The sequence below is a fragment of the Musca vetustissima genome, unplaced genomic scaffold (assembly GCF_032173495.1).
Source record: "Musca vetustissima isolate MV318-11 ecotype Yass unplaced genomic scaffold, APGP_CSIRO_Mvet_v1 utg51530, whole genome shotgun sequence".
Taxonomy (NCBI): domain Eukaryota; kingdom Metazoa; phylum Arthropoda; class Insecta; order Diptera; family Muscidae; genus Musca; species Musca vetustissima.
The window spans coordinates 49,521-77,069 of record NW_026886416.1 but is presented as its reverse complement, the minus strand read 5'-3'; the positions used below and the strand labels follow the sequence as shown (position 1 = coordinate 77,069).

At 34.4% G+C, this 27,549-nt stretch overlaps 1 protein-coding gene across 1 annotated transcript; it reads left to right on the top strand.

Annotated features, from left to right (window-relative positions):
• The first annotated feature begins 409 nt into the window (after positions 1 to 409).
• On the top strand, positions 410 to 27,549 carry LOC133333880 (dynein axonemal heavy chain 8-like). Its single transcript, XM_061542189.1, has 3 exons — positions 410 to 462; positions 16,216 to 16,348; positions 27,261 to 27,549. The coding sequence occupies exons 1-3, from the start codon at positions 415 to 417 to the stop codon at positions 27,512 to 27,514; spliced, it is 435 nt and encodes a 144-aa protein (XP_061398173.1). The 5' UTR covers positions 410 to 414; the 3' UTR covers positions 27,515 to 27,549.

Sequence of the window (27,549 nt, the reverse complement as noted above, 5' to 3'; positions counted from 1 at the left end):
TAATTTTTAGTTCTAAACTAAATAAACGGAGCAGATGACACAAATCTGTGTGAACTGAAAATAACCTCCCATATACATACATGGGTGGGTGAGTATGTGTGTGCGAGTGTTCTGATTTAAATAAAATCGTAATTAAATTTAAATACTTGTCAGCAGTTGGTTTGCTAAATACACATATTTATGCTGGTTCTACGTTTTAATTTTATTTTATTTTTGCAATGATTTATGAAAACTCTTAACGCTGCAAATGACGTTTTTCCTATTTTTAATTTGTCAAACTACGTAAAGTAACGTGACATGAAATGTCTTTAATCTGTGTCATTTTTATATCATCTGATGTATGTTTTCTATTTTCCATTTACTTTTGAATTTTTGTTGTATGCCTTGCTCGTTGCGGCAAAACAGGTCTTTTGGATGACAGGCTTCTTCAATCCACAAGGATTTCTGACAGCAATGCGTCAGGTGAGTATGAGCTATGCAACATGTTATGTGGTGCATTTTTTCTTTGCTTTATATTTTTAGTTATGCTATTAATCAAATGTAAATATGTATGTGGGTTGATGTGATAAAAATCGAAGATATAAAAGAAATCTTTGATCTTTCGATTTTGGTTGATTTTTAAAGACCAGTATTTTGTTATTGTATTTTAATGTATATTTTGAAATATGTAAGACAACTGACATGTATCCGCTACTGGATCGGCGAAATCCAAATCCACAATGAATTTTATGGTTGAATAAATATTCTTCGTTCCTCAAATGAAATATAAGTAATGAGGTCAGACAAAAATAAAAAATAGAATAAAGAAGATATTGGGACTATATATAAATGCGTACGAATCTTTGTACAATTTGATTCACATTGTTGTAGGATAGTTTCGAGTATTGATTATTTGATATTGTTTGACAAAATATGCGGAGTATACTATTCCACAACCACTCCGTGGTACAGGGTATTATGTCTTTGTGCATATGTATGTAACAGGCAAAAATAATCGAGATAGACCCATGGTTTCTTTTGAGAATATGCATAGAATCACTTTCTGAGTCGATTTATGCATGTCCGTCCGTCCGTCTGTTGGTGTTAAATTGTAAACAAAGTACAGGTCGCATTTATGATCCGAATTGGATGAAATTTGGCACAGGTCACTTATTCGGCCAAAGGACGAACCCTATTGAAATTCGGAAAAATCGGTTCAGATTTAGATATAGCTCTCATATATATTTTCGGCCGATTTAAGATAAATGGAGTACCAAAGTCCCTATATATCTTTCGATTTGCATGAAATTTGGCACAGCGTACTAAAATAAATCTAGAATGATGTGTGCACAGTTTCGTGAAAATCGGTTCAGATTTGGATATAGCTCCCATATATAGCTGGAAATCTTTTGATTTGCACGAAATTTGATACAGTGTACTGAATAAGGTCTAGAATGATGTCTGCCAAGTTCAATGAAAATCGGTTCAGATTTAGATATAGTTCCCATATATATCTTCGTCCGATTTAGGGTAAAGTGTGTACCAAAGTCCTTATATATCTTTCGATTTGCACGAAATTTGGCACAGCGTACTAAATTATGTAAAGCATGATGTGTGCAAAGTTTCGTGACCTTCAGTTCAGATTTAGGTATAGCTCCCATATATAGCTTCGCCCGATTTTAGGCAAATAGTCCACTAAAGTCCCTGGAAATCTTTTGATTTACAAGAATTTTGGCATAACGAAATTTGGCATGTGTGCAAAGTTTCGTGACCATCTGTTCAGATTTAGATAAGGTAATTGGTGCACCAAATACCCTTTATATCTTTTGATTTGCCCGATATTTGGCATAGCGTACTGAATTGTGTCTATAATAATGTAAATTTCATGAAAATCGGTTCAGATTTAGATATAGCTCCCATATGTATTTTCGTACGATTTAATGGAAATGGTGCACCAAAGTCCCAATATATCCTTCGATTTGCACGAAATTTATTATAGCGTACTGAATTTAGTCTAGAACGATGTGTGTTAAATTTCGTGAAAATCGGTTTAGATTTAGATATAGTTCCTATACATAGTTTCGTCCGATTTTATGTAAATGGTGTACCAAAGTCCCTTTTTATATTTCGATTTGCACGAAATTTGGCGCAGCGTAATGAATTAGGTCTAGAATGATGTATGTTAAGTTTCCTGAAATAGTTCTAATCGGTTCAGATTTAGATATAGCTTCTATATCTGACCAAATGAAAAATTTAGTGTAGGTTGCAGAATGACATGTTCATGGATCCAACTTCATTTACTGGTCCTTTCAAAATACGACGTCTGTGAGGATTCATCTGTTGAATATACCCGAAGTGGTGAAGGGTTTCATATAGTCGGCCCCTTCCGACTTTACTACTTTCCTTACTGGTTTTTATACTGAAATCATTATTGTTGTTATTTTTCCGCTTTCATGGCACATTAATCAACACAACACAAATTCGCATAAATAAACCGAATTTCCGACTGCTTCGGCAAATCTGAATGAGGTCTTTAAAATCTCATTAAAATGAACAAATCACGTTTATGTTATTAATGAATTTCCACCCAAAGTTAATTACGTTAAGTTGTTATTGTGCTGTTAATATTTCATTTAATCTTAAAAATAATTTAATTATGATGATGCTCATCAGTCATATAGGTTGGATTTGTAATCTGCGTTTCGTGGGAAATTTGCAATTGACATTTTGTTTGTGTTTGTTTTTACAGAAACTTTGTTGTTGTGTCTTTTTTAATCTCCGCTCATTAATATTGAAAAAATAATTATACATTAACTGCAGTTGTCATGTAGGATTTCCCAAAACATTTTATTACAGCTGTCAGAGTGGTTGTGAAAAAGGGATCATATTAATTGTACGTCAATGTATTTAATAGAGCAGGTAATTGTAATTAAGGGGACCCCCCCATTCTCGGGGTCAAAAAATGTTTTGATTTAATTCGAATCTACACTAATTCAATAATGTCTCTACAAATATCAAGTGAAAATCTCAAGAACTCTTGAAGATATAGCCGATTTATTGTGTCAGCATCAAGTGACGGCTAAAGGGCTTCTCAAACTTTAAACGCGTTTTTCTCTTTTGCGAATGGCGGGCACGATAACTCAAAAACTAATAATCCAATCGGTTCCAAATTTTGATACGTTTCTCTGGGAGTGTATAGCTCTCGTATGAACTATTCACCCAATCGGTGAAAATAAGGAAGTTTCCTTATTTTTTAACTTAGTTTGTGGTAAAAAATAGGCGATTTTCCATAAAAATTTTCAAAGTTCCGCCATTTTGTTATTTGTTGTGCGAAGTCAATAATCCTAGTTCATACGAGAGCCAGACATGTACTCTTTCTAACACCGTTGGAATTTTCGGATTGCGATGTTCCAGTGAGGAGTTATCATGCCCGCCATCAAAAGTAAGGACTTTTCTTTGATCACCAAAAACAACAAAACAACAACAAACAATTTTTTGTAAATTATTTTTCTTCCTTTTTAAATCTTCAAATATATATGTGCAAAGTTACAAACCTAAACAAGCATTGGTATTCATTTACCAGCCCATTTAAAATCTTAAAAATAAAACAATGAGAATGGGGGGTTCCTTTAAATCAGGGACCGTAACGGTTATAAGTTATATCAAATCAGGTAAAAAATAACTGTTATTATGTGACCTAAATAAAAAAATCCACTTTTATTATTTATTTTTTTAACGGAAAAAATAAACGTTGATTTTTAACTGTTAAAAATGATTTTTATTTTTTCCATCAAAAATAAAAGTCTTTCTGGGATTTTTATTTTTTCCGTCAAAAATAAAAGTCTTTTTGGGATTTTTTTTCCGTCAGAAAATAAATCTCTTTTTGTGATTTTTATTTTTTTCGTCAGGAAATAAAACTCTTTTTTTGTAAATAAACATATAGAGTTTAGTACCAGTTATATAACCTTTGACCTAATAGTCAGGGGAATGATTCTTTAATTAATATTCATGATTTGGTAAACTATACTATTTTTTAAAAATTTATAACAAATATTTTTTACCTTTGATCTGGTTTACTTATGTGTACACTTATTGTAATAAGGACAGAGATTTATAAATTTCATTACATAAAAAGAGTTTTATTTCCTGACGGAAAAAAATAAAAATCCTAAAAAGACTGTTATTTTTGACGGAAACAATAAAAATCCCAAAAAGACTTTTATTTTTGACGGAAAAAATAAAAATAATTTTTAACAGTTAACCAGTAAGGAAAGTAGTAAAGTCGGACGGGGCCGACTATATGATACCCTTCACCACTATGGGCATTATTAACATGAAATTGGATGAAATAATATATGTGCTATTTATCTAAATGTGAATCTACCTAGATCTATCCATAAAGTATGTAAATCGACTTAAAACAAATATAAATAGGTCATCCGTTGGGCTATGTATGTACTTCTAGAAAACGCAACTACGTAATTCTATGCTCAATTTTGTACGTTGTGCAAAATTTGATGCCAATTTGACTATCATGAGGAGTATGATGCCCAATTTACTTGAAATCAATCTATAATAAAAGGGAGCTATATCTAAATCTGGACCGATTTTCTCGAAACAAGACAGTCATCACTCTAGGCTCAATTCAGTACGTCAAGCCAAATTTCGTGCAAATCGAAGGATATACAGGGACTTTGGTGCACCATGTATATGACATCGGACGATACTATATATGGGAGCTATATCTAAATCAGGACCGATTTTCATGAAACTTGGCAGACATAATTCTATGCTCAATTAAACACGTTATGCCAAATTTCGTGCAAATCGAAGGATATATAGGGACTTTGGTGCACCATTTACATGAAATCGGACGAACCTATATATGGGAGCTATATCTACATCTTGACCTATTTTCACGAAACTTGGCAGACATCATCCTAGACTAATTCAGTACGTTATGCCTAATTTCGTTCAAATCGAAAGATATATAGGGACTTTGGGGCACCATTTGCATGAAATCGGACGAAACTATATATGGGAGCTATATCTAAATCTGGACCGATTTTCACGAAACTTGGCAGACATCATTCTAGGCCCAATTAAGTACGTTATGCCAAATTTCGTGCAAATCGAAGGATATATATTGACTTTGGTGCACAATTTACATGAAATCGGACGAAACTATATATGGGAGCTATATCTAAATCTGGACCGATTTTCTCGAAACTTGGCAGACATCACTCTAGGCTTAATTCAGTACGTTATGCCAAATTTCGTGCAAATCAAAAGATATATAGGGACTTTGGGGCACGATTTACATGAAATCGGACGAAACTATATATGGGAGCTATATCTAAATCTGGACCGATTTTCACGAAACTTGGCAGGCATCATTCTAGACCTAAATGATTAGGCTGTACCAAATTTCGTGCAAATCGAAAGTTATATAGGGGTCGTTTACATTAAATCGGTTAAATATATATATGGGAGCTATATCTAAATATGAACCGATTTTTTTCAATTTCAATAGGGTTCGTCCTTGGGCCGAATAAGTGACCTATGCCAAATTTCATCCAATTCGGATCATAAATACGACCTGTACTTTGTTTACAATTTAACATGGACAGACAGACGGACGGACGGACATGCATAAATCGATTTAGAAAGTGATTCTATGCATATTCTCAAAAGGAACCATGTGTCTATCTCGTTTCCTTTTGCCTGTTACAAACATATGCACAAAGACATAATACCCTGTACCACAGTGTGGTGAAGGGTATAAAAATCAACGTTTATTTTTTCCGTTAAAAAATAATCCTTAACATGGGATCAAGATCACTCAATATCCTTAATGGGCTCCTCAATACGAATTTATTGGTATATGACACTATTGGTGTCCCATGTCTCTAACATGAAGATTTTTTTGTTCGCATTTTAAAAAATAACTGTTATTTTCGGTCCCTGAATTAAATAAATAATTAAAAGAAAAACTATTACTATAGGTAATAATTTTTATAAGAATTTTAGTGCCAACCAAAAATGAAAAAGAAAGCAAGTAAAATCGTGGTGAAGTTCGGCCGGAACGAACTTTTTAGTGTGCATTCAAAGTTCCTTAAATCGGTCGGAACATTTATATGGGGACTATATTATTGTATTATGTGGTAGAAGGTTGTTCATGTTCAAAAATAGTATTGTAACTTGGGGCGATAAGAAACATGGTTAAACCATTGAAAATCTATAAGGCGATATCCTTATATGGATATCCTTATATGTATGTCTGACGTGAAGAACCTGTTATACCAAATAACAGCCACATCGGTGGGAAAATGTGGCCTTGAAAATAATCGCCCGATTTCAACACCCCAGAACGAAGAATTTTCTCTATCAAAACCAGTGTGGAAAGTTCAAAAGTCTGACGGGCCTACTATATGATACCCTTCACCACTTTGGGCACATACAAGATATGCTCATATGTACAATATTCTGTAGATAGAACATATATAACATCTTTGGAGGACCATTCAAATGGAATCGAGCGAATTCTACATAGATATTTGAACCAATAAAAGCCATACACATACCATTCTGAAATCTATGTCAAATTGTATGTTAAACGGAGATTCTTTGCTAGAATTTTTAAGAAATCGAGCAAAATTATGTATGGGAGCTATGTATATGTAAATCTGGGCCTAATTGAGCAAACTTAAGATACCCCATTTGGTATGCTGCAGCACGCTGACCACAAATTTATCTCGCAATGAGAAACCATTATTATTTGGTGCACAAAATGCAAGAACTCAGGCGAAAATCTATAGTGGTTATATCTACATTTGAATAATTTTTACAATATCCAATACAGGTTATTTTACCTCCAATTTGGTATGTTGTACACAAATTCGTCCGAAACGTAAAACCCCTAACTTATTTGTTATACCATTTACATAAAATTGGATGGAAATATATATGGAAGCTATATCTAAACCTGAACCAATTTCCATCCAATACCCTCTGAAATATTTCATGTAAAGCGAAAAACATAGGCTCCTCCGTGTACCATTTACAAAATTTAGGATGAAACTATATATGGGAGCTATATCTAAATTTAAACTGATTTAAAAACAAATTATAATTCAGTACGCAAAACAGTGTCTCAATCGGACAAATATTTCGAGTTTGGTCCACCATTTACATAAAATCGGATGAAACTTTATTTGGCGCTTTATCTAAATGTGAACCGATTTCTACAAAACTTTACAGACATCAAACGACATCAGTATGCTGTTCAAAATTTTGTCCCAATCGAACAAAGGTTGCGAGTTTGGTGCACCATTTATATAAAATCGGACGAAAACATATATGGGAGCCATATCTAAGTCTGAACCGATTTTCTCAATTTCAATAGGGTTCGTCATTGGGCCAAATAAGGGATTTGTGCCAAATTTCATCCAAATCGTATCACAAATGCGACCTGTATGTACTTTGTTCACAAGAATACATGGACAAATGAGCGGACATGCATAAATCAACATATAAAGTGATTTTATGCATATTCTCAAAAGGAATCATATATATATATCGTTTTCTTTAGCCTGTTAGTGCGAGTAGAAATCACTGGTAGAATGTCTGCATTGAGGCATAATTTCCGAACAGTGCTTTATTAACAACGATTCCAGAGAGCTTCAAAAATTGGTCGCGAAACATGAACGAAACGAATATAACAGAACTGTGGGCTAAGCTTAAAAATAGATCAACCACAGTCAACGTTGGCTAAGACAAAGAGGAGCGCTAATCATATTAATGACAAATTGACGAACTCTTAGAGAATGACAGGGTGAAATGAAGTGTTCTGCGTCCTATCAGATCCTTTACTTCGGAAAAAGACAGAACACACCGGCTGATATATAAGTCTAGATTTATTACTGTTCGGTCTATGTGAGTTATATATAAATATGAACAGATTTTCACCAATTTCAATGGCATTCGTATCATAAATGTGGCCTGTACTTTGATTATAAAAATACATTGACTGACGAATAAATAAACTCAGAAAGTGATTCAATGTTACAAATATGTGTTACACCATAATCAATAAGAGTTAAAATATTATTAAATATTGTTCAATAAATATTCTCATGGCTATCAAGTTTTGAATGTTTTTGTAAATTAAACATTTTTTCTAATGTGATTGCTGATTTTTTGTTTTATTAAGTGTTTATGTTCCCTCACTCCTTACGATGTAATGATATTATAACAAATATTTAATTTCAAGGATAAGTACCGTTACAATAATACATCGAGCATCATTTCCTAATGTTCCTCAATTACATTATTGGTTTCAATTTACGTTATAATTTCATTGTAGGCTTTCGCTTACATTTGTAGTTTTTTTGAATTTTTACGACGAAACAATAAAACCTTTTGATTGTTGTATGGACAACAAGAGTACATTTATACGATTGTATGTGCGTGCGTGAAAATACATATGCAATTTTAGCATTGCTGGGTGAGTAGGATGACAAATGCATGTACTACTCCTACTCCAGCAGGCACAAAATGCCATTTATTTACATTTTTGGGATCCTAAATGTGTCAAATACAAGTCTACGTACAGGAGAAAAGTTCAGGATACATTTATGTGGGCACAAATGTCCATTGAGACTCGTGCCATTATTCGATAGTACTTCGTATGGGAAGTAATATAAAAATTGCAAGAACTTTGTATACTGAAGTGTCCAGTGTATAAACGAAAGGACCAATAAGAATGTGAATGTAGTTAAATACTTCTCATATTTAGAAGGAAAGTCGAAACCTATGCCGAGAGGCATAAACATTTATGATGCGAATTGAATAAAATTTGGCACAGGTTACTTATTTGAAATTTAAAATCGGTTCAGATTTAGATACAGCTTCCATATATTTTTTCGTCCCATTTTAAGTAAATGGTGCACTGAACTACCAAGATATGTTCGATTTAGGGAAGATCTTGCATAGCTTACTGAATTGAGTCTAGAATGAAACGTAATCAATTCCGTTGAAATATGTTCAGATTTAGATATACGGGTATGTTCTGGCATTCACTTCAACGGCAGAACTGTATCGAACACACGCCGAGGTGTTCTGTAACACACTTTACACCCATTTGAGGTGTATTCTTTACACTTACAATTTCATAGTGAGAGTCGGGTGTATTCATGTTTTTCCATATAAAAGAAAATTGTTTTGAAATAAAAAAGGCACAGGATGATAGATTAATATGTTATTATTGCGTATAATTTGTTTAAAATCACAAAATAAACATGCAGCGCCATTAAAAACAAATTTTAAATAGATACTAAGGTTTGTGTTGCATTTTCTTCAACTGAATTTCTCGCTTGACACAAACAGCTGATTTTAATGTTCCCCTTAAATTAATCAACAAACTAATAATATTACAGAGTCTTTCATACATATATTTTATGTTGCGAATAATAAAATATTAAAAAATAATAATAAAATTATCGTTAGAATTAACGAAATTACTAAAAAATTACAGAAACAATGTTAAAAACTAATACAGTTTACATTGTATGGCAACACTTTTTCTGCAAAGTACCATGTCGACGTCTATTTTTGTCGCAGTTCAAAATTTCAATTCACGTGAGAAGCAGAACAGGAGGTAGCTTCTGAGGTGAAGTGTATGTGTGAAGTGAAAAGAACACGCCGTGAGTTCCAGAACATACCCGATAGCTCCCATATATATTCTTTTCCGATTTTACACTGTGATACATAGAGTAACTTTCTTTTTTTATATTGTGGGCGTACCAACGGTAAAAACTGAAAACAAATTGTTTTCACAACATAGTAGATTTGTTGGCTAAATATATTCCAGGTCAAAATTATATATATTTGTCTATAAAAATGTTATTGCATTATATTTCAAAAAACTCTAAGCTGCAAATAAAAATAACTTGGCGTGTAATGTGGACCAATATGTGTGGGTAATGAGTATCAGTAAGTTAAAGGTAGATTGTGGTTTGGTTGTGATAAATTTCAATTTGTTACACTCTTGGGTAACAATAAATGCACAAATATATGTGTTCTTGTTTTGGAATAGCCCCCATTTAAGGGTACCGCCCCATTTGCGGTATTTTGAAGGTCCTTGCTTCATTATCCAACCGAAGCACCTGCAATTTCGCATATCGAGTTTTCAGAGGATAGAATACCTCTTCGCATATTAAATTCACCCACGTTTCGAACTCGTCCTCATGAAAAGGTCCCACTTTTTTATAATGGTCCACATTACCCGACATTGAATATTTTTATTTAGAAATTATAGGCTTCCAAAATGAATAAACATTAAAAATCGCCGATTGTAATTACAGCTAAACGTATATTTTTGTTAAAGAAAACAAGAAAAACCACAAAACTTCTTTATATTCGAGAAAAACAAAGTGTTCGACTATTTCGCAAAAACGTTCGACTATTGTGCTAAAAATATTCAAATCACACTTTTACAGTCAGAGCTAGATTTTCTACTACTACATTTTCAACATTGCAATTAAATTCACTAATAAGGAAAATATTTATCAACGCGGCATTGACATATTTCAAGCATTTTCATAGATATGGGGGGTGGTCCACATTTGACGCATGGTCCACATTACCCAAAGTTACTCTACCCTGTAAGTCTTTGTGCATATGTTACGAGATAGACCAATGGTTCTTTTTGAGAATATGCATAGAATAACTTTCAGAGACGATTTATACATGTCCGTCCGTCCGTCTGCCTGTGGGTCTGTTCATGTTAAATGTACCCATGTACTGAATAAGGTCCGAAATGATTTTTGTTAAGTTTCGTGAAAATCGGTTCAGATTTAGATATAGCTCTCATATATATTTTTGTCCGGTTTATTGTATATCTTTCTATTTGCACGAATTTTGGCATAGCGTACTTAATTAAGTCTAGAATAATGTGTGTTAAGTTTTCTGAAAGTCGGTTCAGATTTATATATACTAACATAGGTATTTTCGTGCGATTTAATGTAAATGATGCACCAAAGTCTCTAAATATCTTTCGATTTACACAAAATTTTGCATATCGTACTAAATTAAGTCTAAAATTATGTGTAGTATGGTTTGTTAAAATCAGTTCAGATTAAGATATAGGTCCCATATATATTTTAGTCCGATTTAATGTAAATTGTGCAAAAAAGTCATTCGATTTGCACGAAATTTGGCATAGTGTATTGAATTGAATTTGGAATGATGTGTGTTAAGTTTCGTAAAAATTTGTTCAGATTTAGATGTAGCTACCGTATATATATATATATATATATATTCTTCCGATTTGATGTAAACTTTGCACTATAGACCAAAGTTTGTCCGATTGGCACACAATTTTGTAAAATCCACTGAAGTAAATATAAATAAATCTCTAGCAAGTTTCGATGAAATCAGTCCAGATTTAGATATAGCACCCATATATATTTTCGTCCGATTTTATGTGACGAAATTTCGCACAAAGAATCAATTTGAGACTAAAATTGCGTTATTGTATTTTGTTGAAATTGGTGCAGATGCAAACTGTCTGCTTGAGAATAAACTTAACAGTGCAGTATACCGAATAGCTTGTATCAAGTTTGCTCTAAATCGATTTAAATAAATTTTTCCCATTATACGCAAACGACTCTGCCCGAATGAACATAAGTTGCACAATAGCATAACGTAACTAGCGTACTTCTAACACGTAATATATTTTACATTACGCTCGATTTGGTTCTAATATTTGTAGAGTGTTAGAGTTTTGTAGGAACTACTGGTTTTGATGATCATACCAATCAAATCTCTTCCATAAAACTATATCATAAAATATGTCAAGTATCTCTTGGCTAATACTTTCTCTCTTGGCTAAAACCTTAAATTTTCATTCTTAAATTTTCCTCTTGCCCTTTTCAGACAGAATTTTTATAACGAAATTAATATTGTAATACTGCCACCTTCTCATCTGCCGTTATATAGCCTCTATCCCAAGGGATGGAAAAATATTATTTTACGGGTCGCCGTTAGGTGTTATTACCTTGTGGGTGTTCAGTTGTTGTTGTTGCAGTTGCTGTCATTGCCATAAAACAGTACAACCGGCTCAATAGGTAGTTGCTGTACAATGTATTGACAATAAATATTCCGCACGTTTTTCCATTTAACCTTTGCCTGTTTATTTTTTACTTAAGACAGGTGAAAGAACTCCGAACACAAGGTAATGAAGGAAATAACGCCATCGCCAATCTTGTAATAAAATATGTAGATAATATAGTTTTGTGGGCCACAACATAGTTGTATATGAAGAAATTAGTGTCACCCAACCCATGGCAGGCAACAGACATACAAAGAGCCTGATACCGGAATAAAGTTCAGTGTTTCAATTTATCGGGCATGTTCTGGCATTCACTTCAACGGCAGAAGTGTATCGAACACACGCCGAGGTGTTCTGTAACACACTTTACACCCATTTGAGGTGTATTCTTTACACTTACATTTCCATAGTGAGAGTCGGGTGTATTCCTGTTTTTTCATATAAAAGAAAATCTTTTTTGAAATAAAAAACGCACATTATGATAGATTGATTTGTTATTATTGCGTATAATTTGTTTAAAATCACAAAATGAACATGAAACACCATTAACAACAAATTTTAAATAGATACTAAGGTTTGTCTTAAATTTTCTTCAATTGAATTTCTTGCTTGACACAAACAACTGATTTGAAGTAAGGCCGAAAAAGATAGGGTTACCAAATGTTCCCCTTAAATCAATCAAGAAATTAATGTTATTACAGAGGTTTCATACATATATTTTATGTTGCGAATAAAAAAATATTAAAAAATAATAATAAAATTGTCGTTAAAATTAACGAAATTACTAAAAAATTACAGAAACAATGTTAAAAACGAATACAGTTTATATTGAATGGCAACACTATTTCTGCAAAGTACCATGTCGACGTTTATTTTTGTCGCAGTTCAAAATTTCAATTCACGTGAGAAGCAGAACAGGAGGTAGCTTCTGAGGTGAAGTGTATGTGTAAAGTGAAAAGAACACGCCGTGAGTTCCAGAACATACCCGTATGTCAACATATTGCTATAAAAAATGTAGACAATTTGTATGTAAATGTTAGGAGCACAAAACGCATTTCATCGATTTATAGTAAAATATATGTACATATATATATTTATGGTTGAAACAAAAATTATATGACGTAATATACTTATATACTCTCTTCGATCCAATTGAGCGTTGCGTTATATATTTAAACATTTTGTAGGGTAAAATTGATACTCACATTTTTATACCCTTCACCACAATGTGGTACAGGGTATTATGTCTTTGTGCATATGTTTGTAACAGGCAAAAGAAAATGAGATAGACACATGATTCCTTTTCAGAATGTGCATAGAATCACTTTCTGAGTCGATTTACGCATGTCCGTCTATCCGTCTGTCCGTCCATGTATTTTTGTTAACAAAGTACAGGTATAAATGCGACCTGTACTTTGTATGAAATTTGGCACAGTTCACTTATTTGGCCCAAGGACGAACCCTATTGAAATTGGAGAACATCGGTTCAGATTTAGATATAGCTCCCATATATATATATATATATATATATATATATATATTCGACCGATTTAATGTAAATTGTGTACCAACCCTATATATCTTTCGATTTTTCCGAAATTTGGCACAGCGTACTGAATCAGATCTAGAATGATGTGTGTGAAGATTCCTGAAAATCGGTCCAGGTTTAGATATAGCTCCCATATATATTTTCGTCCGATTTGATGTAAATGGTGTACCAAAGTCCCAATATATCTTTCGATTTGCCCGAAATTTGGCACAGGATAATGAATTAGATCTAGAATGATGTGTGTTAAGTTTTCTGAAAATCGGTTCAGATTTATATATAGCTCCCATATATATTTTCGTCCGATTTAAGGTAAATAGTGTATCAAAGTCTCTATATATCTTTCGATTTGCACGAAATTTGGCACATCGTACTGAATTAGGTTTATAATGATGTGTGTTAAGTTTCCTGAAAATCAGTCCAGATTTATATATAGCTCCCATATATATTTTGGTCCCATTTAATGGAAATTTTCTCCGATTTAATGTAATAGATATAGCTCCCATATATAGTTTCATCAGAGATTAAATAATAGTTGGCCCAAAGACCCAAAATTAGGCCGTTTGCTACAAAATTTTGCACAATGTACTGAATTTAGTATAGCGAGCCAGGTGGAAAGTTTTGAAATCTGTTCAGATTTGGATAGAGCTCCTATATATATTTTCTCCCGATTTTAAGTAAATGATGCACCAAGAACTCAAAAACATAACCTATGACAAGTTTCGTTGAAATCGGTTTAGATTTCGATATAGCTTATAGCTATAATAAATTGATTTACATAATTTTGTCCCATTGTAAGAAGCAAACCTATATCTGAGCAAATGAAAAATTTAGCATATATTGCAAAATGACATGTTTGTGGATCCATTTTCATGTTAATGGTCCTTCAAAAATTGGACGTCAGTTAGGATTCATCTGTTGAGTATACCCAATGAGGTGAAGGGTATCATATAGTCGGCCCCGTCCGACTTTACTACTTTCCTTACTGGTTTATTTATGCATGATAAATATTCTGCCGAATATTCACTTAAATTTCGATTTTTTACCCAAATTTTTCTATGGTTATTATTGGCGACGAATCATAGAGATATGATTATGTCGTGGAAACCAAAGATCAATCATCGTAATGGAAACTGACAAATTATTCATGACCGAAAAAATCTGGTGAAGGCATCATATAGTCAGCACCTTCGGCAATCGTGTTTTCGATATGAAGCTCTGACCGTACGTCACTAGTTTCGATACATAGATATCAAATATCGAAATAAATAACTGTCACAAAGTTTGAAATCTCTAGCTAATAAGCTTATTTATATTTCGTAAGTATTTCGTATATAACACTTTTCATATTTTAAGGCAATTTTATTATGAAGTAGGTATTATTATAAAAATAATTAAAAATATAATATTTTTACAAGATAGAAAAAATGGAAAAACTATAAAAAGTATATTCAAGGTAGATTCGGCATTTTAAAGTGCAGCGCATTCGGCCATATACAGATAGTGCAATATTATTTCCTTCAAATATTTCTGAGTTTGTCTTTAAAAATAATCCTTTAATATGGTTCGAAATTACATATATAAGACGAAATTACATATACTGGCGAAAGTGCGATATAATAAAGCTATTTCTTATAGTGTGTGTGTGACCTTGAGACGTCAACGTCCGCCGCTAGAAAATATAGCCTTAAAAGTCAAACTTTGAGACGCATATTAAAACAAAATAGAACCTTTAGAAAATCTGAATTTCAAACAGACTGATAGCGGTGATATTTACCAGTCTATGACTATGGTGCCAAGAAGCTACCCCGGGTAGAGCACATTCGACGAATTTGACTTTTTTTACAAAACTGTAAAAATGTTTAACTAATACTAATTTATTATATGTTTTGGTACTAGTTTTTATAATCAATTATCGGCCCAAGTTTCTCCTTCTCCCCTTTTGGCTTTATATGGCTATTGTGAAATCAAGAATACTCAGCATTTGTTTAAATCATCTTTGGAATAATTTAAATTGCATTATGGGAAATATTTTGTTATCCAAAAACAAATCTCTTTAATTTTGAATGCCTTAAATTCCCATGCATTTTTCATAATCGAATATTGTCATCACACGCAACCGAATACAACTACACAGTGCAGAAAATAACATTAAGGATGTTACCTTTAACGAAATGTCCTGGTCTTTAACACGTATGAAAATTTACGACTTCATAACAATGCCTTTTATGAAGATCTACAACTACAATTTCTATTGTTTTATTTCATTTTAATGGATGTTTCTTCTTCTCTTTGCTTTTATGTCTATTTTACTGTGTAACTGACTTTTTGTGCGTTTCATTCTGTTTTTTTTTTGTGTCTTATTTCTATGTGGCCTTTTGCTTTATGGCGGCTGGAAAACTTGACTTCCTAAACACCGACCCACGTACTCACTCCCGCCCATGCACGTCGTCGCCATCGTCATCAACATAATAATGTAAATACCGTGTATTGTGTCCTGTTTTATCTTCACACACAACATGTGCCGGCATTTTGGGTGCTTTGTTTCTAATGTGCCGCTTGGCTCTGGTGCCTGCAGGAAGTAACACGAGCTCATAAAGGATGGGCACTTGACTCGGTCGTATTACAAAACCAAATAACTCGCTACAACAAAGAGGATATCACCGAGTATCCACAGGAAGGTGTATATGTTTATGGTCTCTTTTTGGAGGGTAAGTTTTTGAATTCATTGAATGTGTATGACTGGGAAATATGAATTGAAATGTAAAAATGTAAAAAGCTACAATTTAATGTTAACTTTTTGTGTTGTTATGGCAAAATTAAACACAAACAAATTTAATTTAAATCTATTGAAATGGTCATGAGGGCGTATGTTGCACAGACATAATTATAAGGCATAACACATACGCCATGATGCCTTAATTTATTGCAGAAGAAAAGTTATATTAATTGGACTATGTATATGACTTCTTGTTTTTTTTCTTTTAAAAAACACTTATTCTTATGGACTGCTTTGATTCAAAAATATATATGTTTTTAAGAAAATGTAAGATGTCTGGGGTTTTAAAAAATATTGTAATTATGAACTTAAAAAAGGGTCATAATAAAAATATTTTTTAAAAAAACCCCCGCCATAGTATGTGGGATATATTATGTTTGTTTTGCCTTTTGTAACTCATCGAAATAATCATTTCTGACCCAAGGTTAGGTTAGGGATGTACGGTTGTTAGTAACATCCGTACTCTCGGAGACGATTGTCCATTGTGATCATCCTTTTTACCTGCAAAGTGAAATGGAAGAGAGAGTGTAGAACAGCAAGAAAAATATAGTGGGAGAAGGAGAGAGTAGAGATGGTTATTTTAGTCATGTCAGATTTTTACAAATCCTAGGATCTGGTTGGGTTCTATTTTAGGGAAGAAGGCTAGATTATTAATTTCATATCTTTCAAACTGTTTATGTCTTCTGCCGGTCAGCGATGAACATTTACAGAGGATATGTTCAATTGTTACTAGCTCTTCTTCGTTCTCACATAAACGACAGTAATCCTCTCCGAAGTGGGAGATCTAATCTTGCAGTGACCTGTTATGATCCCCACAATGATTTTGATTTCTCTCTTATTATGTGCCAGCAGCGAAGAAGTTCTTTGGCGAGAGAATTCAGGCCAGATTGCTTTTGAGATTCTGCAACCAGGTTCTCTTGGCCATCTGTTACCGACTACCTCGCTGTAGAATTGGCTATTTGCCAATGAAATAGCCAATGGTTGGTTGCACATATCTCTCAATCGGAAGATTGGACGATTATGACCCCTTCGAGCAAGCTTGTCGGCTATCTCCTTCCCTTCTATGTTACTATGTCCTGGAACCCAACACAAATTATCTGTCCGTCGTATATCATGCAGCGCGGACTTGCAATCAAGAACTGCTTTTGGGTTTATAGTGCACAACTTCAAAGCCTTGAGGGTCACCGGTCGCGTATTATCGACAGAAAGTGTTTTGACTATCTCGTCCGCTTTCGTGATTGCAAGGATTTCTGCTTGAAAAACGCTACAAAGATTGTTAAGTTTATATGAGTTATATATTTATAATTCCCTTTAGTTAACGCCTGCACCAGTGGCATCCTCCATCTTTGATCCGTCTGTGAAAAATGACATCTGGCAGAAGTATGGAGTCGCTAGTCCAGGATTACCTACTAGGAAACTCTACTTTGATATCATTAAATTCTCTGTGAGAGGGAACATAGTCACTAAAGTGACTATTTCTCCTCAAGAAGTCGCAACCTGGCGTTATGTTGGGGATATGGTGTAGCCCGACCATAGTTCAGCGATTTCCAGGCATCCATTTCTCGGAGCCTCAGAGCATATCTGGCCGCTTGGAATTTATTCAGAGTGTCCAGTGGATCGCATTCAACGCTGCCTGTGGTGTACTTTTTGGGCTCTTATTTGGTGCCAAATCTCTCCACTAAAATGATCAAACTGACCACTTTATCGGACTTTGGGTATTTTGATCGCATTTTCAGACCTAAACAAGATCCTAATAACTCTATGTCCACTTTTTATTTTAAGGATTGGCTGAATTGACTGTAATTTGGTATTTTAGGTATTTATGGTGTAGCACACTTTCAAACAAAAAATTATAAATATTGGTCCACTTTTTAAGGGTCTTATATTGGGTACAAAGCTCCCTACCACAAATTATCAATATTGGTCTAATTTTCGGAGTAGCCCTCATATTACGTTACCCCCATTATTCGGTATATTGGGATTTTTTTCGTACGTTTATCAATCGAATTGGTTATATTTTGATATTCTCATTGGGTGTCGAATCTGTCCCCTGTCCCATATAACTGTACTGCCAATTTTCGACAATTTTCGGATTTCGGTATGTATAAGGCCCTAGCCCAAATTTTCTGTAGTTTGATATATCATTTTCTTTTGGCAGTAATTTATCATGGCATAACAACCATATAATAGTCCCGATCGATTTTAAGTATTTGACTGTGCACCTCATTGTGGAGAGTATAAAAAGCTCGTCTCAGGCGAACTTAGCGATGTTTTTTCTTGTTGTTGATATTTTTGAGTAAATTACGATTCCGAAACAATCATTAAAATTAATATGTAAAAAATCAACAAAAGTGCACATTTATTGCAGTAATTAAAAATATAACCAGTGAGCGGAGCAGTATAGCCGGACGGGGCCGACCATATGATACCCTACACAACTTCCACGAAAATCTAACTTTCTGTGATTCTATATTCTGAGCATGGGCAATATTTCGCGATTTTTTGCACACTCTTGACCGATTAGAGGTCAACCAATATTACTAATATTCAGTACAACCCTTCTAATTTCTTGGCCATATTCCTTCACCGTGGGTTGTGTTGCGATGTTCGGCTTTCTATTAAGTTCTCGGTCCAGTTCATCCCAAATTTATTATCTGATCATCACCGAAAATTATAGGCGTTGTCCTTGACCATACATGGATCCTCATGAAAAATATCAAAGCGTTACTAAATTATATCTGAATACGTAAGCACCTGTAAATATTTAAGTGTAACTCCCACATCCGCGTACCTACGACAATGTAATTGGTATTAATTTAAAGGTCAACCACTCCTCTTGGATATACTATCAACTTCTCGGATCTATGTCCTTCGGGAGTAACTATATTCGCCATGGAATACAAATTTTGTAATTTTTCACACAAAAGTCAGGGTCCATTTGACCTGCTAAATATTGACCGATCTTTATCAAAACAGACATGATCTATGTTTTGCAATGAAAAGTTAAGCCAGGAGAAGAACCTACGTACCCACCATTATGCGACGCGTTCCGCCGTTGGTTAAGCGGCTCATCAGGCATATTGGGCTATGTGGCTTTACAAAGGTCGTGCGTTGATAACTTGTATTTATTCCGCCCTGATGCGAAACCTGCGTATGCGAATTAAATACAAATTTGTCAAAGTTCGACATTTGTCTTCACTCTAGGAACAGTCCTTTTCAAAGCAGATTTTGCCGCATAATGGTGGGTACGTAGGTTCTTCTCCTGGCTTTCCTTTTCATTGCAAAACTTAGATCATCAAGCTCGACTCGTAAGAGAATAAATAATCACTTAAAATAAAAAAATCGATTTTATCAAACTGAGAATGGTTTCAGTAAGAAAGTCTGCTATTGACGAATGAATCACATAACTATCTCACAAAGCATAAAAATTATCAAAACCTACTACAAATATGATGATTCAGACGTGTTTAAAGAGAAGATAAGGTTTACAAAAACCGGATAAACTTTCAACTCTTGAGCACTTAAAAGCGAACAATCGTTATGTTATGGCTGAGATACTTTATAACATAAGATGATATATCATGGAAAAATATTTTATACGTTTGCTGTTGAAATCAAATTCGCTCGAATTGTAATTAATTTTACAATTTATTAACAACTCCTTACAGTAATTTAGATCCCTTTTTACCCGTCATACAGAGTTACTTTCCGGTTTTTAGTATTTGTAAAGTCTGGTTACACTGAATAATTTATCTAGTATTGAATAACTTTTTGGAAAATCTATATTGATATTTTAATATTACTCCATAAAAACTGACGCTGACAATATCTCTGAGTTATTGTGAATATTAAATTTTTAATTTGTCTTTTTGGTTACATGACTTCCTAAAATTTGTACTTCAAAGTATGGTATAATGGTGAAGACAACTGGCCAATGCCCCAACAAACATGAATAATTCCAACATCAAGAGATTCTCGAAAAACACCTTTACATAATAAAGGACGACTTTTCATGATAGCACTTGAAACATTTGAATGCTATGCTGTTATTTTGCATGTTTCATAATAAAGTAGAGGTTTTTACAGTTTCTCAAAAAAACCCTCTACCTTGTAACATACACATATATTCAAATATTTCTTGGATTTTCTTGGAAGTTACTTTTTTTGGATATGCACATACGTACATACATACTCCCACTTGATTTCTCTCAAAGACTGCATTTTTCCCTCATGTGGTATACCATTAATTCATTCTGATGTGTACGTATCTGTGTGGTCAACAACATGCATTCCTACCCATCTATTTTAAGTGGGGAGGAGGGGTATTTACTACGTGACTGTGTTGTTACCTGAAAATCTTGTTACATGCAGATGTTTTTGGTTGTTACGTTTTTTGAGGGCTTCTCATATCTTCTTTTCTTTTTATTTTGGCTAACGTCATTCATTTGTGTTTTCCACATGAAAAGAAGAAATACTCGATTATTACCATAACAAATTGCAAGCAATTTAATCAGATACTGATGGATAGTTACGAATTATTTTTAAGTATTTAATGCGCCACACACACAACGTCGTTGTATTGCTCAAATTAACTTTAAGTCATTTAAAAAAACAGTCAATTATTTTCGCATTCCCATTTGGGTAAAGAAAGGAAGGAAAGAAGAAATTATATATTTTTATTAATGAAATGAAAAAAATATTGATTAAGGGAAGTTGAAGAAATCGAAGGATGGTGGTTATCTGATGAAGTTATTCCAGCAATGATGGTACCCTCTATGGACATAACATCTAAACATCGGTTGTAAAATACGGCTAACACCCTAAAATCACCGAAAATTAAGCAGAGGTTACGGTGACATACGAAATTATGTTGAATATTTTCTGCAAACTACAGCCACTTTGGTGGGAACATTCGGCAAAAACATTAGAAATGCCTAGAAAGGGGTTTGAACATTACAGGAGTGATAGCATACATGATGGAAAGGGTATTATATGGGGCTATCCCTAAACGTAGTCGAATTTTAATAATTCATAGTAAAATAATTTTTTCGCCGAATAGGAAATTTAAAATATCAAATTACGTCCAACTCGATTATACATAAGATTACACTAAACAAGTATATATATACTTTATTATAAGGTCGGAAATTAATATTTCAATGAGTTACTTTTTTACATAAGCCGAGCTTAAAAATGATTTCCAGGCGCGTCGATCTTTTTCGCAGTTTTGTTAATTTGAAAGACCCCTTTTTCCAGGATCTGTTGATATTTCCATCGTATTCGTTACCTTTCCTTTCTGAGTGAACCATCACTTGGCTCGCTTTTATATGCCTTTTGAGCTGGGTCATTCTCATCCATTCTTACAACATGACCTAGTCATCGTACTCGCTGCAGCTTGATACGTCTGACTATATAAATGATATAGCTCGTGGTTCATTCGACGGTTATATTCACCGTCGACGAAGCACGGCCGTAGATCTTTTGGAGAATTTTTCTTTCAAACACTCATGCTGGATCATCTACTTGCGCAAGAACCCATGCTTCAGGTCGATACACCAATAATGGGAAGGAGACTTATTTCTCTATAGTTGGCACATATTGTCTTGTCTCTTTTTTTGTGCACGGGCCACTTGATGCTGAGGTTCCAATCATTGGGTATGCATTCCTAAAACCAAAGTGTACTTATCAGCTGGTGCATGCTCCTGATCAGCGTCTGACCACCGGTCTTAAATATTTCGGCTAGTAATTCATCGGCAACTGCTGCTTTATTATTCTTCAGCCGACTAATTGCTATGCTGACCCATCTTGGCTAGATGGTATACACTCTATACCATCACTACGTATTGGTTCTGGGTATCTTCTTCACCACCATAATTTGATACCAGAAGCTTTGGAAAAATTTTCTTTCCAGATCCTCAACACGATATCTGTATCTGTCACCAAGTTTCCTTCTTCATCTCTACATGAGGATGTGTCTGCACCAAAGCCTTCGTTTTGGTGTTTTACATCTTGGTAAAATTTCCGGACTTCATTCTGACTCCTGTAACTCCCGATTTGCTTAGGCTCACGTTTTTCTTGTTCTTTTTTTGGAAATACGCTTCTTCACTCTTCTTTTATCACGATAATTTTCTATTTGTTGCATTTTTTACCTCCTATCGTACCATGGGTTTCTCGAAGGTGCTCTTTGGTACTCAAGTGTTGCTTTTGCTGTAGTTTGTAGGGAGTGGGCAGTTTTTTGTCGTTGTGCTTCTATATTTCGGGACAACGAGTGCAAACAGTTGGGTAAGTTGAGCGTAGTAGGCTACTGTTATCTGTTGGGTTTGCAGCTTGTCGACTTCGAGTTTCCGTATAGTAATAGATCGCACCTTTGCTGCTACAAAAGACGCGCGCAAACCTCGGCTGCTACAAGGTAATGGTCCGAATCGATATTCGCTTCTCGTATCGATCGAACGTCTAAAATGCTGGATGAATGCCTTCCGTCTAACAAAAAAAGATCAATTAGATTTTTCGTTGTTTGATCGGGAGATAGTCAGGCGGCCTTGTTATCGAAATGCTTGAATCTGTTGCTACTAACTACAATGTTTTTCCTGTCGCGAATTGAATTAACCTAATTCCGTTGTCGGATGTTTCTACATGGAGGCTGAATATTCCATTATTATTGTTAATGTCTTGGCCAGGGCAGCGGTCCTATGCTTTTTCTATGCGCTCGTAAAAAATGTCTTTGGTCTGTTCATCTTTGTCTTCCGTCGGACTGATGTAGAAGAACTTCGCTTTCATACGGATTATAGCAATTCGCTCCTCTACTGGGGTGAATCTGGAGACGAGGTCTTTTATTCTCTTGTTAACCATAAATCCGCAGCCAAATCCATGATTGTTTCATGTCAGCTATAATACAGTGCATAATTGTCTGATTTACTTACCCCTGTCCCTTACCATCACATTTCCTGTAAGGCAATAATATTGGCATTGCACTTCTTGAGTATATCCGCCAAAGCGAAAACTACGCCTGTTCTGTTCCACGTGCGCACATTCCAAGTGCAGATTCGCTGATCGTGGTCCTTTATACGTTTGCGGGGTTCGTCAACATTGGGGAGGTTTGCTTTTCGTTGCTTTCTCACGGTAGGTGGGGTTTTCGGAGTGTGGGCAACTAATCCTACTCCTCAACCCATTTCTTATAGTTCTTATGGGTGAAATCGCGTTATATATTTTACTTATAGTTTACTATTTCAGTTACCCCAGGTGGTACAGCGGGGAGGTCAGCGTCCACAATTGAGATGAGAAAGGGACCAATATAAGCCTATGCTTTGCCATGTTAATGCCAATGAGAGCCGCTGCTTGGTAGCTATCACCCCTACATCACTCGATTAGTTGCAAACGGAATGACAAAATTAATATACCCTCCATGTTATTCTGGAGAGAATAAAATTGTGTTATTAAATATAATTTCTAAATACCCATTTAATGGTAAACTTATGTTAAATACATAATTAACCACACACAAAAGAACATTAATCGAAATCAAAAAGAAATTTCCAACAAATGTTGAAAACTACAGAATGCGCTCTGCAATTCGAAAACCATCAGTGCAGTATTCCCACACAAATGAATGACGGACATTAATGGACATTTCCAAACCAAAATGTGCAATTAATTTGTTTTGCACAAAATAGGGAGATGGTTATCATTATCATTTGTTGAACAAATCCAGTACGAACTCATCCCACACAATGCACAATTCACAAATTGATTCAAATGGCTGAAAGGAGACTGATTTTGGAATGACGAGTTTTGTTGAAAAAGTATTTAATATTTTTTGGGGGGTAACTGTGGCGGATTATCTAATGTTTCGTTGCGCCATGTTGGCATTAAGCTGGCCACGTTGAATAATGAGATCAGAATTTTCAGGTTTTCTGTCATTCGTAAAAAAAATCGACTTCGAACCCGAATAACTTAATATTTAACAATCGTGTAGAACATTATTCTGAGATTTTAAAATAAATCATACTTCTTGTGACCCTATTAATGTGACATCCTCCCACATAAGCCAAAAGTTTTTCAAATGACAATCTAGAAAAATGGCAGCAAATTCAAAAAGCAAATAGTTAGCAAAACCATTACTGCAACAGCAGATAACATTCCATAGGATATACGTATTCAACTATCCCCGCATAGATTGAAATAAACGTCATAATAAATATTTTTGCTTCTACGATTTTTTTATTCGACTATCATTCGGTATCAACAGGTGCTGCCGCTGCTCCATTTTATTGCAGCACAGACTGTTTTCCGCATAAATTAAAAATACTTTGCTTATGGTCTACAGAGCCCATCTGGTCATTTGCTAATATATATCCCCGTAGGATGTGCTCAGCAATCTAAGGTCATGGCTGTTGCACTACAAAAGAAAGCAAAATAGTTATTGTGAATATTAATTAGCAATGGATGTCATAGAACAAATGCAAAAAAAATATGACATTTTTTACTCTTGTTAATTTTGTAGTTGGAGAAAATATTACTTAATTAGTATTGAGACAAAAAACAATATATTAATCGTATGGGCATACGCTACTCGACGGTATGATATGGGAAACTTAATTGTAAACAAGAAAAAATGTAATGTTCGGACAGACTTGACTTTCAATAAGAAGATTTCAAATTTTAGCCATTTTTGTTAAAAAACGTACCAAAAATACCGAATAATCCATGTTTATTTGTGGATTTTGAATAAGGTCTATATCTAAAGAGAGCCGATACTGATTATTTGCGATATACACCTAATGAGAATCCCAACAATTATTAAAAACCAGTAATGAAAGCAGTAAAGTCGGACTGGGCCGACTATATGATACCCTTCACCACTTTGGATATATTCTACATATGTATTTAAAGCAAACTTGACACACGCTATTCGGCATGCTGCCCTTTTTAAAATTTAATATCAATCAGGCACCCATTGATTATTTGGTGTACAATTAACATGAATAAGTCGAAATTATATATGGAAGCTATTTTATATCTATATCTCAACCGATTTCAAGGAAACTTGTCAGAGATTAATTTATATTAACTTCAGTACGTTTTGTCAATCACCCTAGCTATGGATTTTTAGTGCATGATTAACTCAAAATTGGACGAAAATATATATAGGAGATGTACACATCATTTTAGACTTAGTTCAGTACGCTATACCAAAATTCGTGCAAATCAAAAGATTTGCAGGACTTTGGTGCACCATTTACCTGAATTCGGGCGAAACTATATAGGGGAGCTATATCTAAGTCTGAACCGATTTTCACGAAACTTAGCACACGTCATGCTAGACTCAATTCAGTACGCTCTGCAATATTTCGTGCAAATCGAAGCATATTTAGGGACTTTGGTGCACCAATTACCCTAAATCGGACGAAAATATATATGGGAGCTATATCTAAATCTGAACCAATTTTAACGAAAATTAGCGAACATGATTCTAGGCTTAATTCAAAAAGGCTATGTCAAATTTCGTGCAAATCGAATGATTTTCAGGGACTTTGGTGCACCATTTACCAAAAATCGGGCGAAACTATATATGGGAGCTATATCTAAATCTGAACCGATTTTCACGAAACTTAGCACACGCCATTCTAGACTTAATTTAGTGTGCTATGCCAAAATTCGTGCAAATCTAATGGTTTTCAGGGACTTTGCTGCACCATTTACCTAAAATCGGGCGATACTATATATGGGAGCTATATATAAATCTGAACCGATTTTCACGAAAATTAGCATACATCATTGTAGACGGAATTCAGTACGCTATGCCAAAATTCGTGCAAATCGAATGGTTTTCAGGGACTTTGGTGCACCATTAACCTAAAATCGGACGAAAATATATATGGAAGCTATATCTAAATCCGAACCGATTTTCTCCAATAATATCCTGTACCACAGTGTGGTGAAGGGTATAAACATGCCCAAAATACCGAAATTTAGGAGGCAAAGAGACCAATATGGATCACTTTTCGTAAGTGAATCCAAAATATTAAATTATTCAATTCGGTTTGTGGGGGAGTATTAGAAGGAGTGGAACTAAATATTGCAAATGTTGACCCTTTGTAGGAGAGCTACCAGAAGAAGTGGACCAATGGTTCTATCTTCTGACTTGATCTAGGTTTGGTAAACATAATATAATGTGGAAATTTTGATTCAAATCAGATAGTCCGTTCGCATGATATTATAAAATTAATTGTTCGCAACGTTTTTTTTACCATATTGTGGAGGAGGTACCAGATGGAGCGGATCTATATTCCCCTAGATCCAACTTAAACTAGGTTTCGAAGAAATATTACGATGCGCAAAGTTTAGAAAAATCGGTTACTCGGTTATAGACGAGCAGACGGACGGACACTTGTAAATCGACTCCAAATTGCATGAAAGGGGTTTGGTCTGAAGAAACATGGGGTCTAATCAAATATTTCTATGAGGCACAAAAGTTTATTTTTCATTACTACTTTTTCCTATTCGTGGAGGACATCTAATATTCGGCCTAGCAGATTAATATTTATTAAGCACACAAGCAGACACTGTTTGTGTCTCCCTTCATTTCCGTTAAAAAATCACTACTACTTATTTTAATGATTTGTTTTTTTTTTCTAATTGTCTGTCATCATGTCCACCTACCATAGGATAATAATAAAGAATGTCATTCAAAGAAAACAACACAGAACAGACAAAGCGAATTATTAACATTTGAATAAATTCACTACTCATTTGTAAGACATTTGTATATTAAAATTCACCATTCACCCACCTTCTAACCTTTTAATAAATATCTTCTTCTGCCTTTTCTTTGTTCTTCTTTGCAGGTGCTTCGTTGGATCGCCGCAGCGGTAAATTAATTGAATCGAAAATGAAAGTGCTTTACGAGCAAATGCCAGTGATTTACATTTATGCTATTAATACCACGGCCGGAAAGGATCCCAAGCTGTACGAGTGTCCGATTTATCGTAAACCACAACGCACAGACTTGAAATATGTTGGTTCCATAGATTTCGAAACGGATTTTAATCCGAAACATTGGACGCTGCGTGGCGTAGCCTTACTATGTGATATTAAGTGAAAGATTTATTTTAGGGATGCAAAAGGATATAGTTT

Bases quoted from the DNA above. Each gene is read 5' to 3' on its own strand.
- LOC133333880 (XM_061542189.1), top strand. From the start codon at position 415: ATGACAGGCTTCTTCAATCCACAAGGATTTCTGACAGCAATGCGTCAG. The intron at 463-16,215 runs GTGAGTATGAGC...TGGTGCCTGCAG, and splicing joins TTCTGACAGCAATGCGTCAG to GAAGTAACACGAGCTCATAA. The intron at 16,349-27,260 runs GTAAGTTTTTGA...TCTTCTTTGCAG, and splicing joins TTATGGTCTCTTTTTGGAGG to GTGCTTCGTTGGATCGCCGC.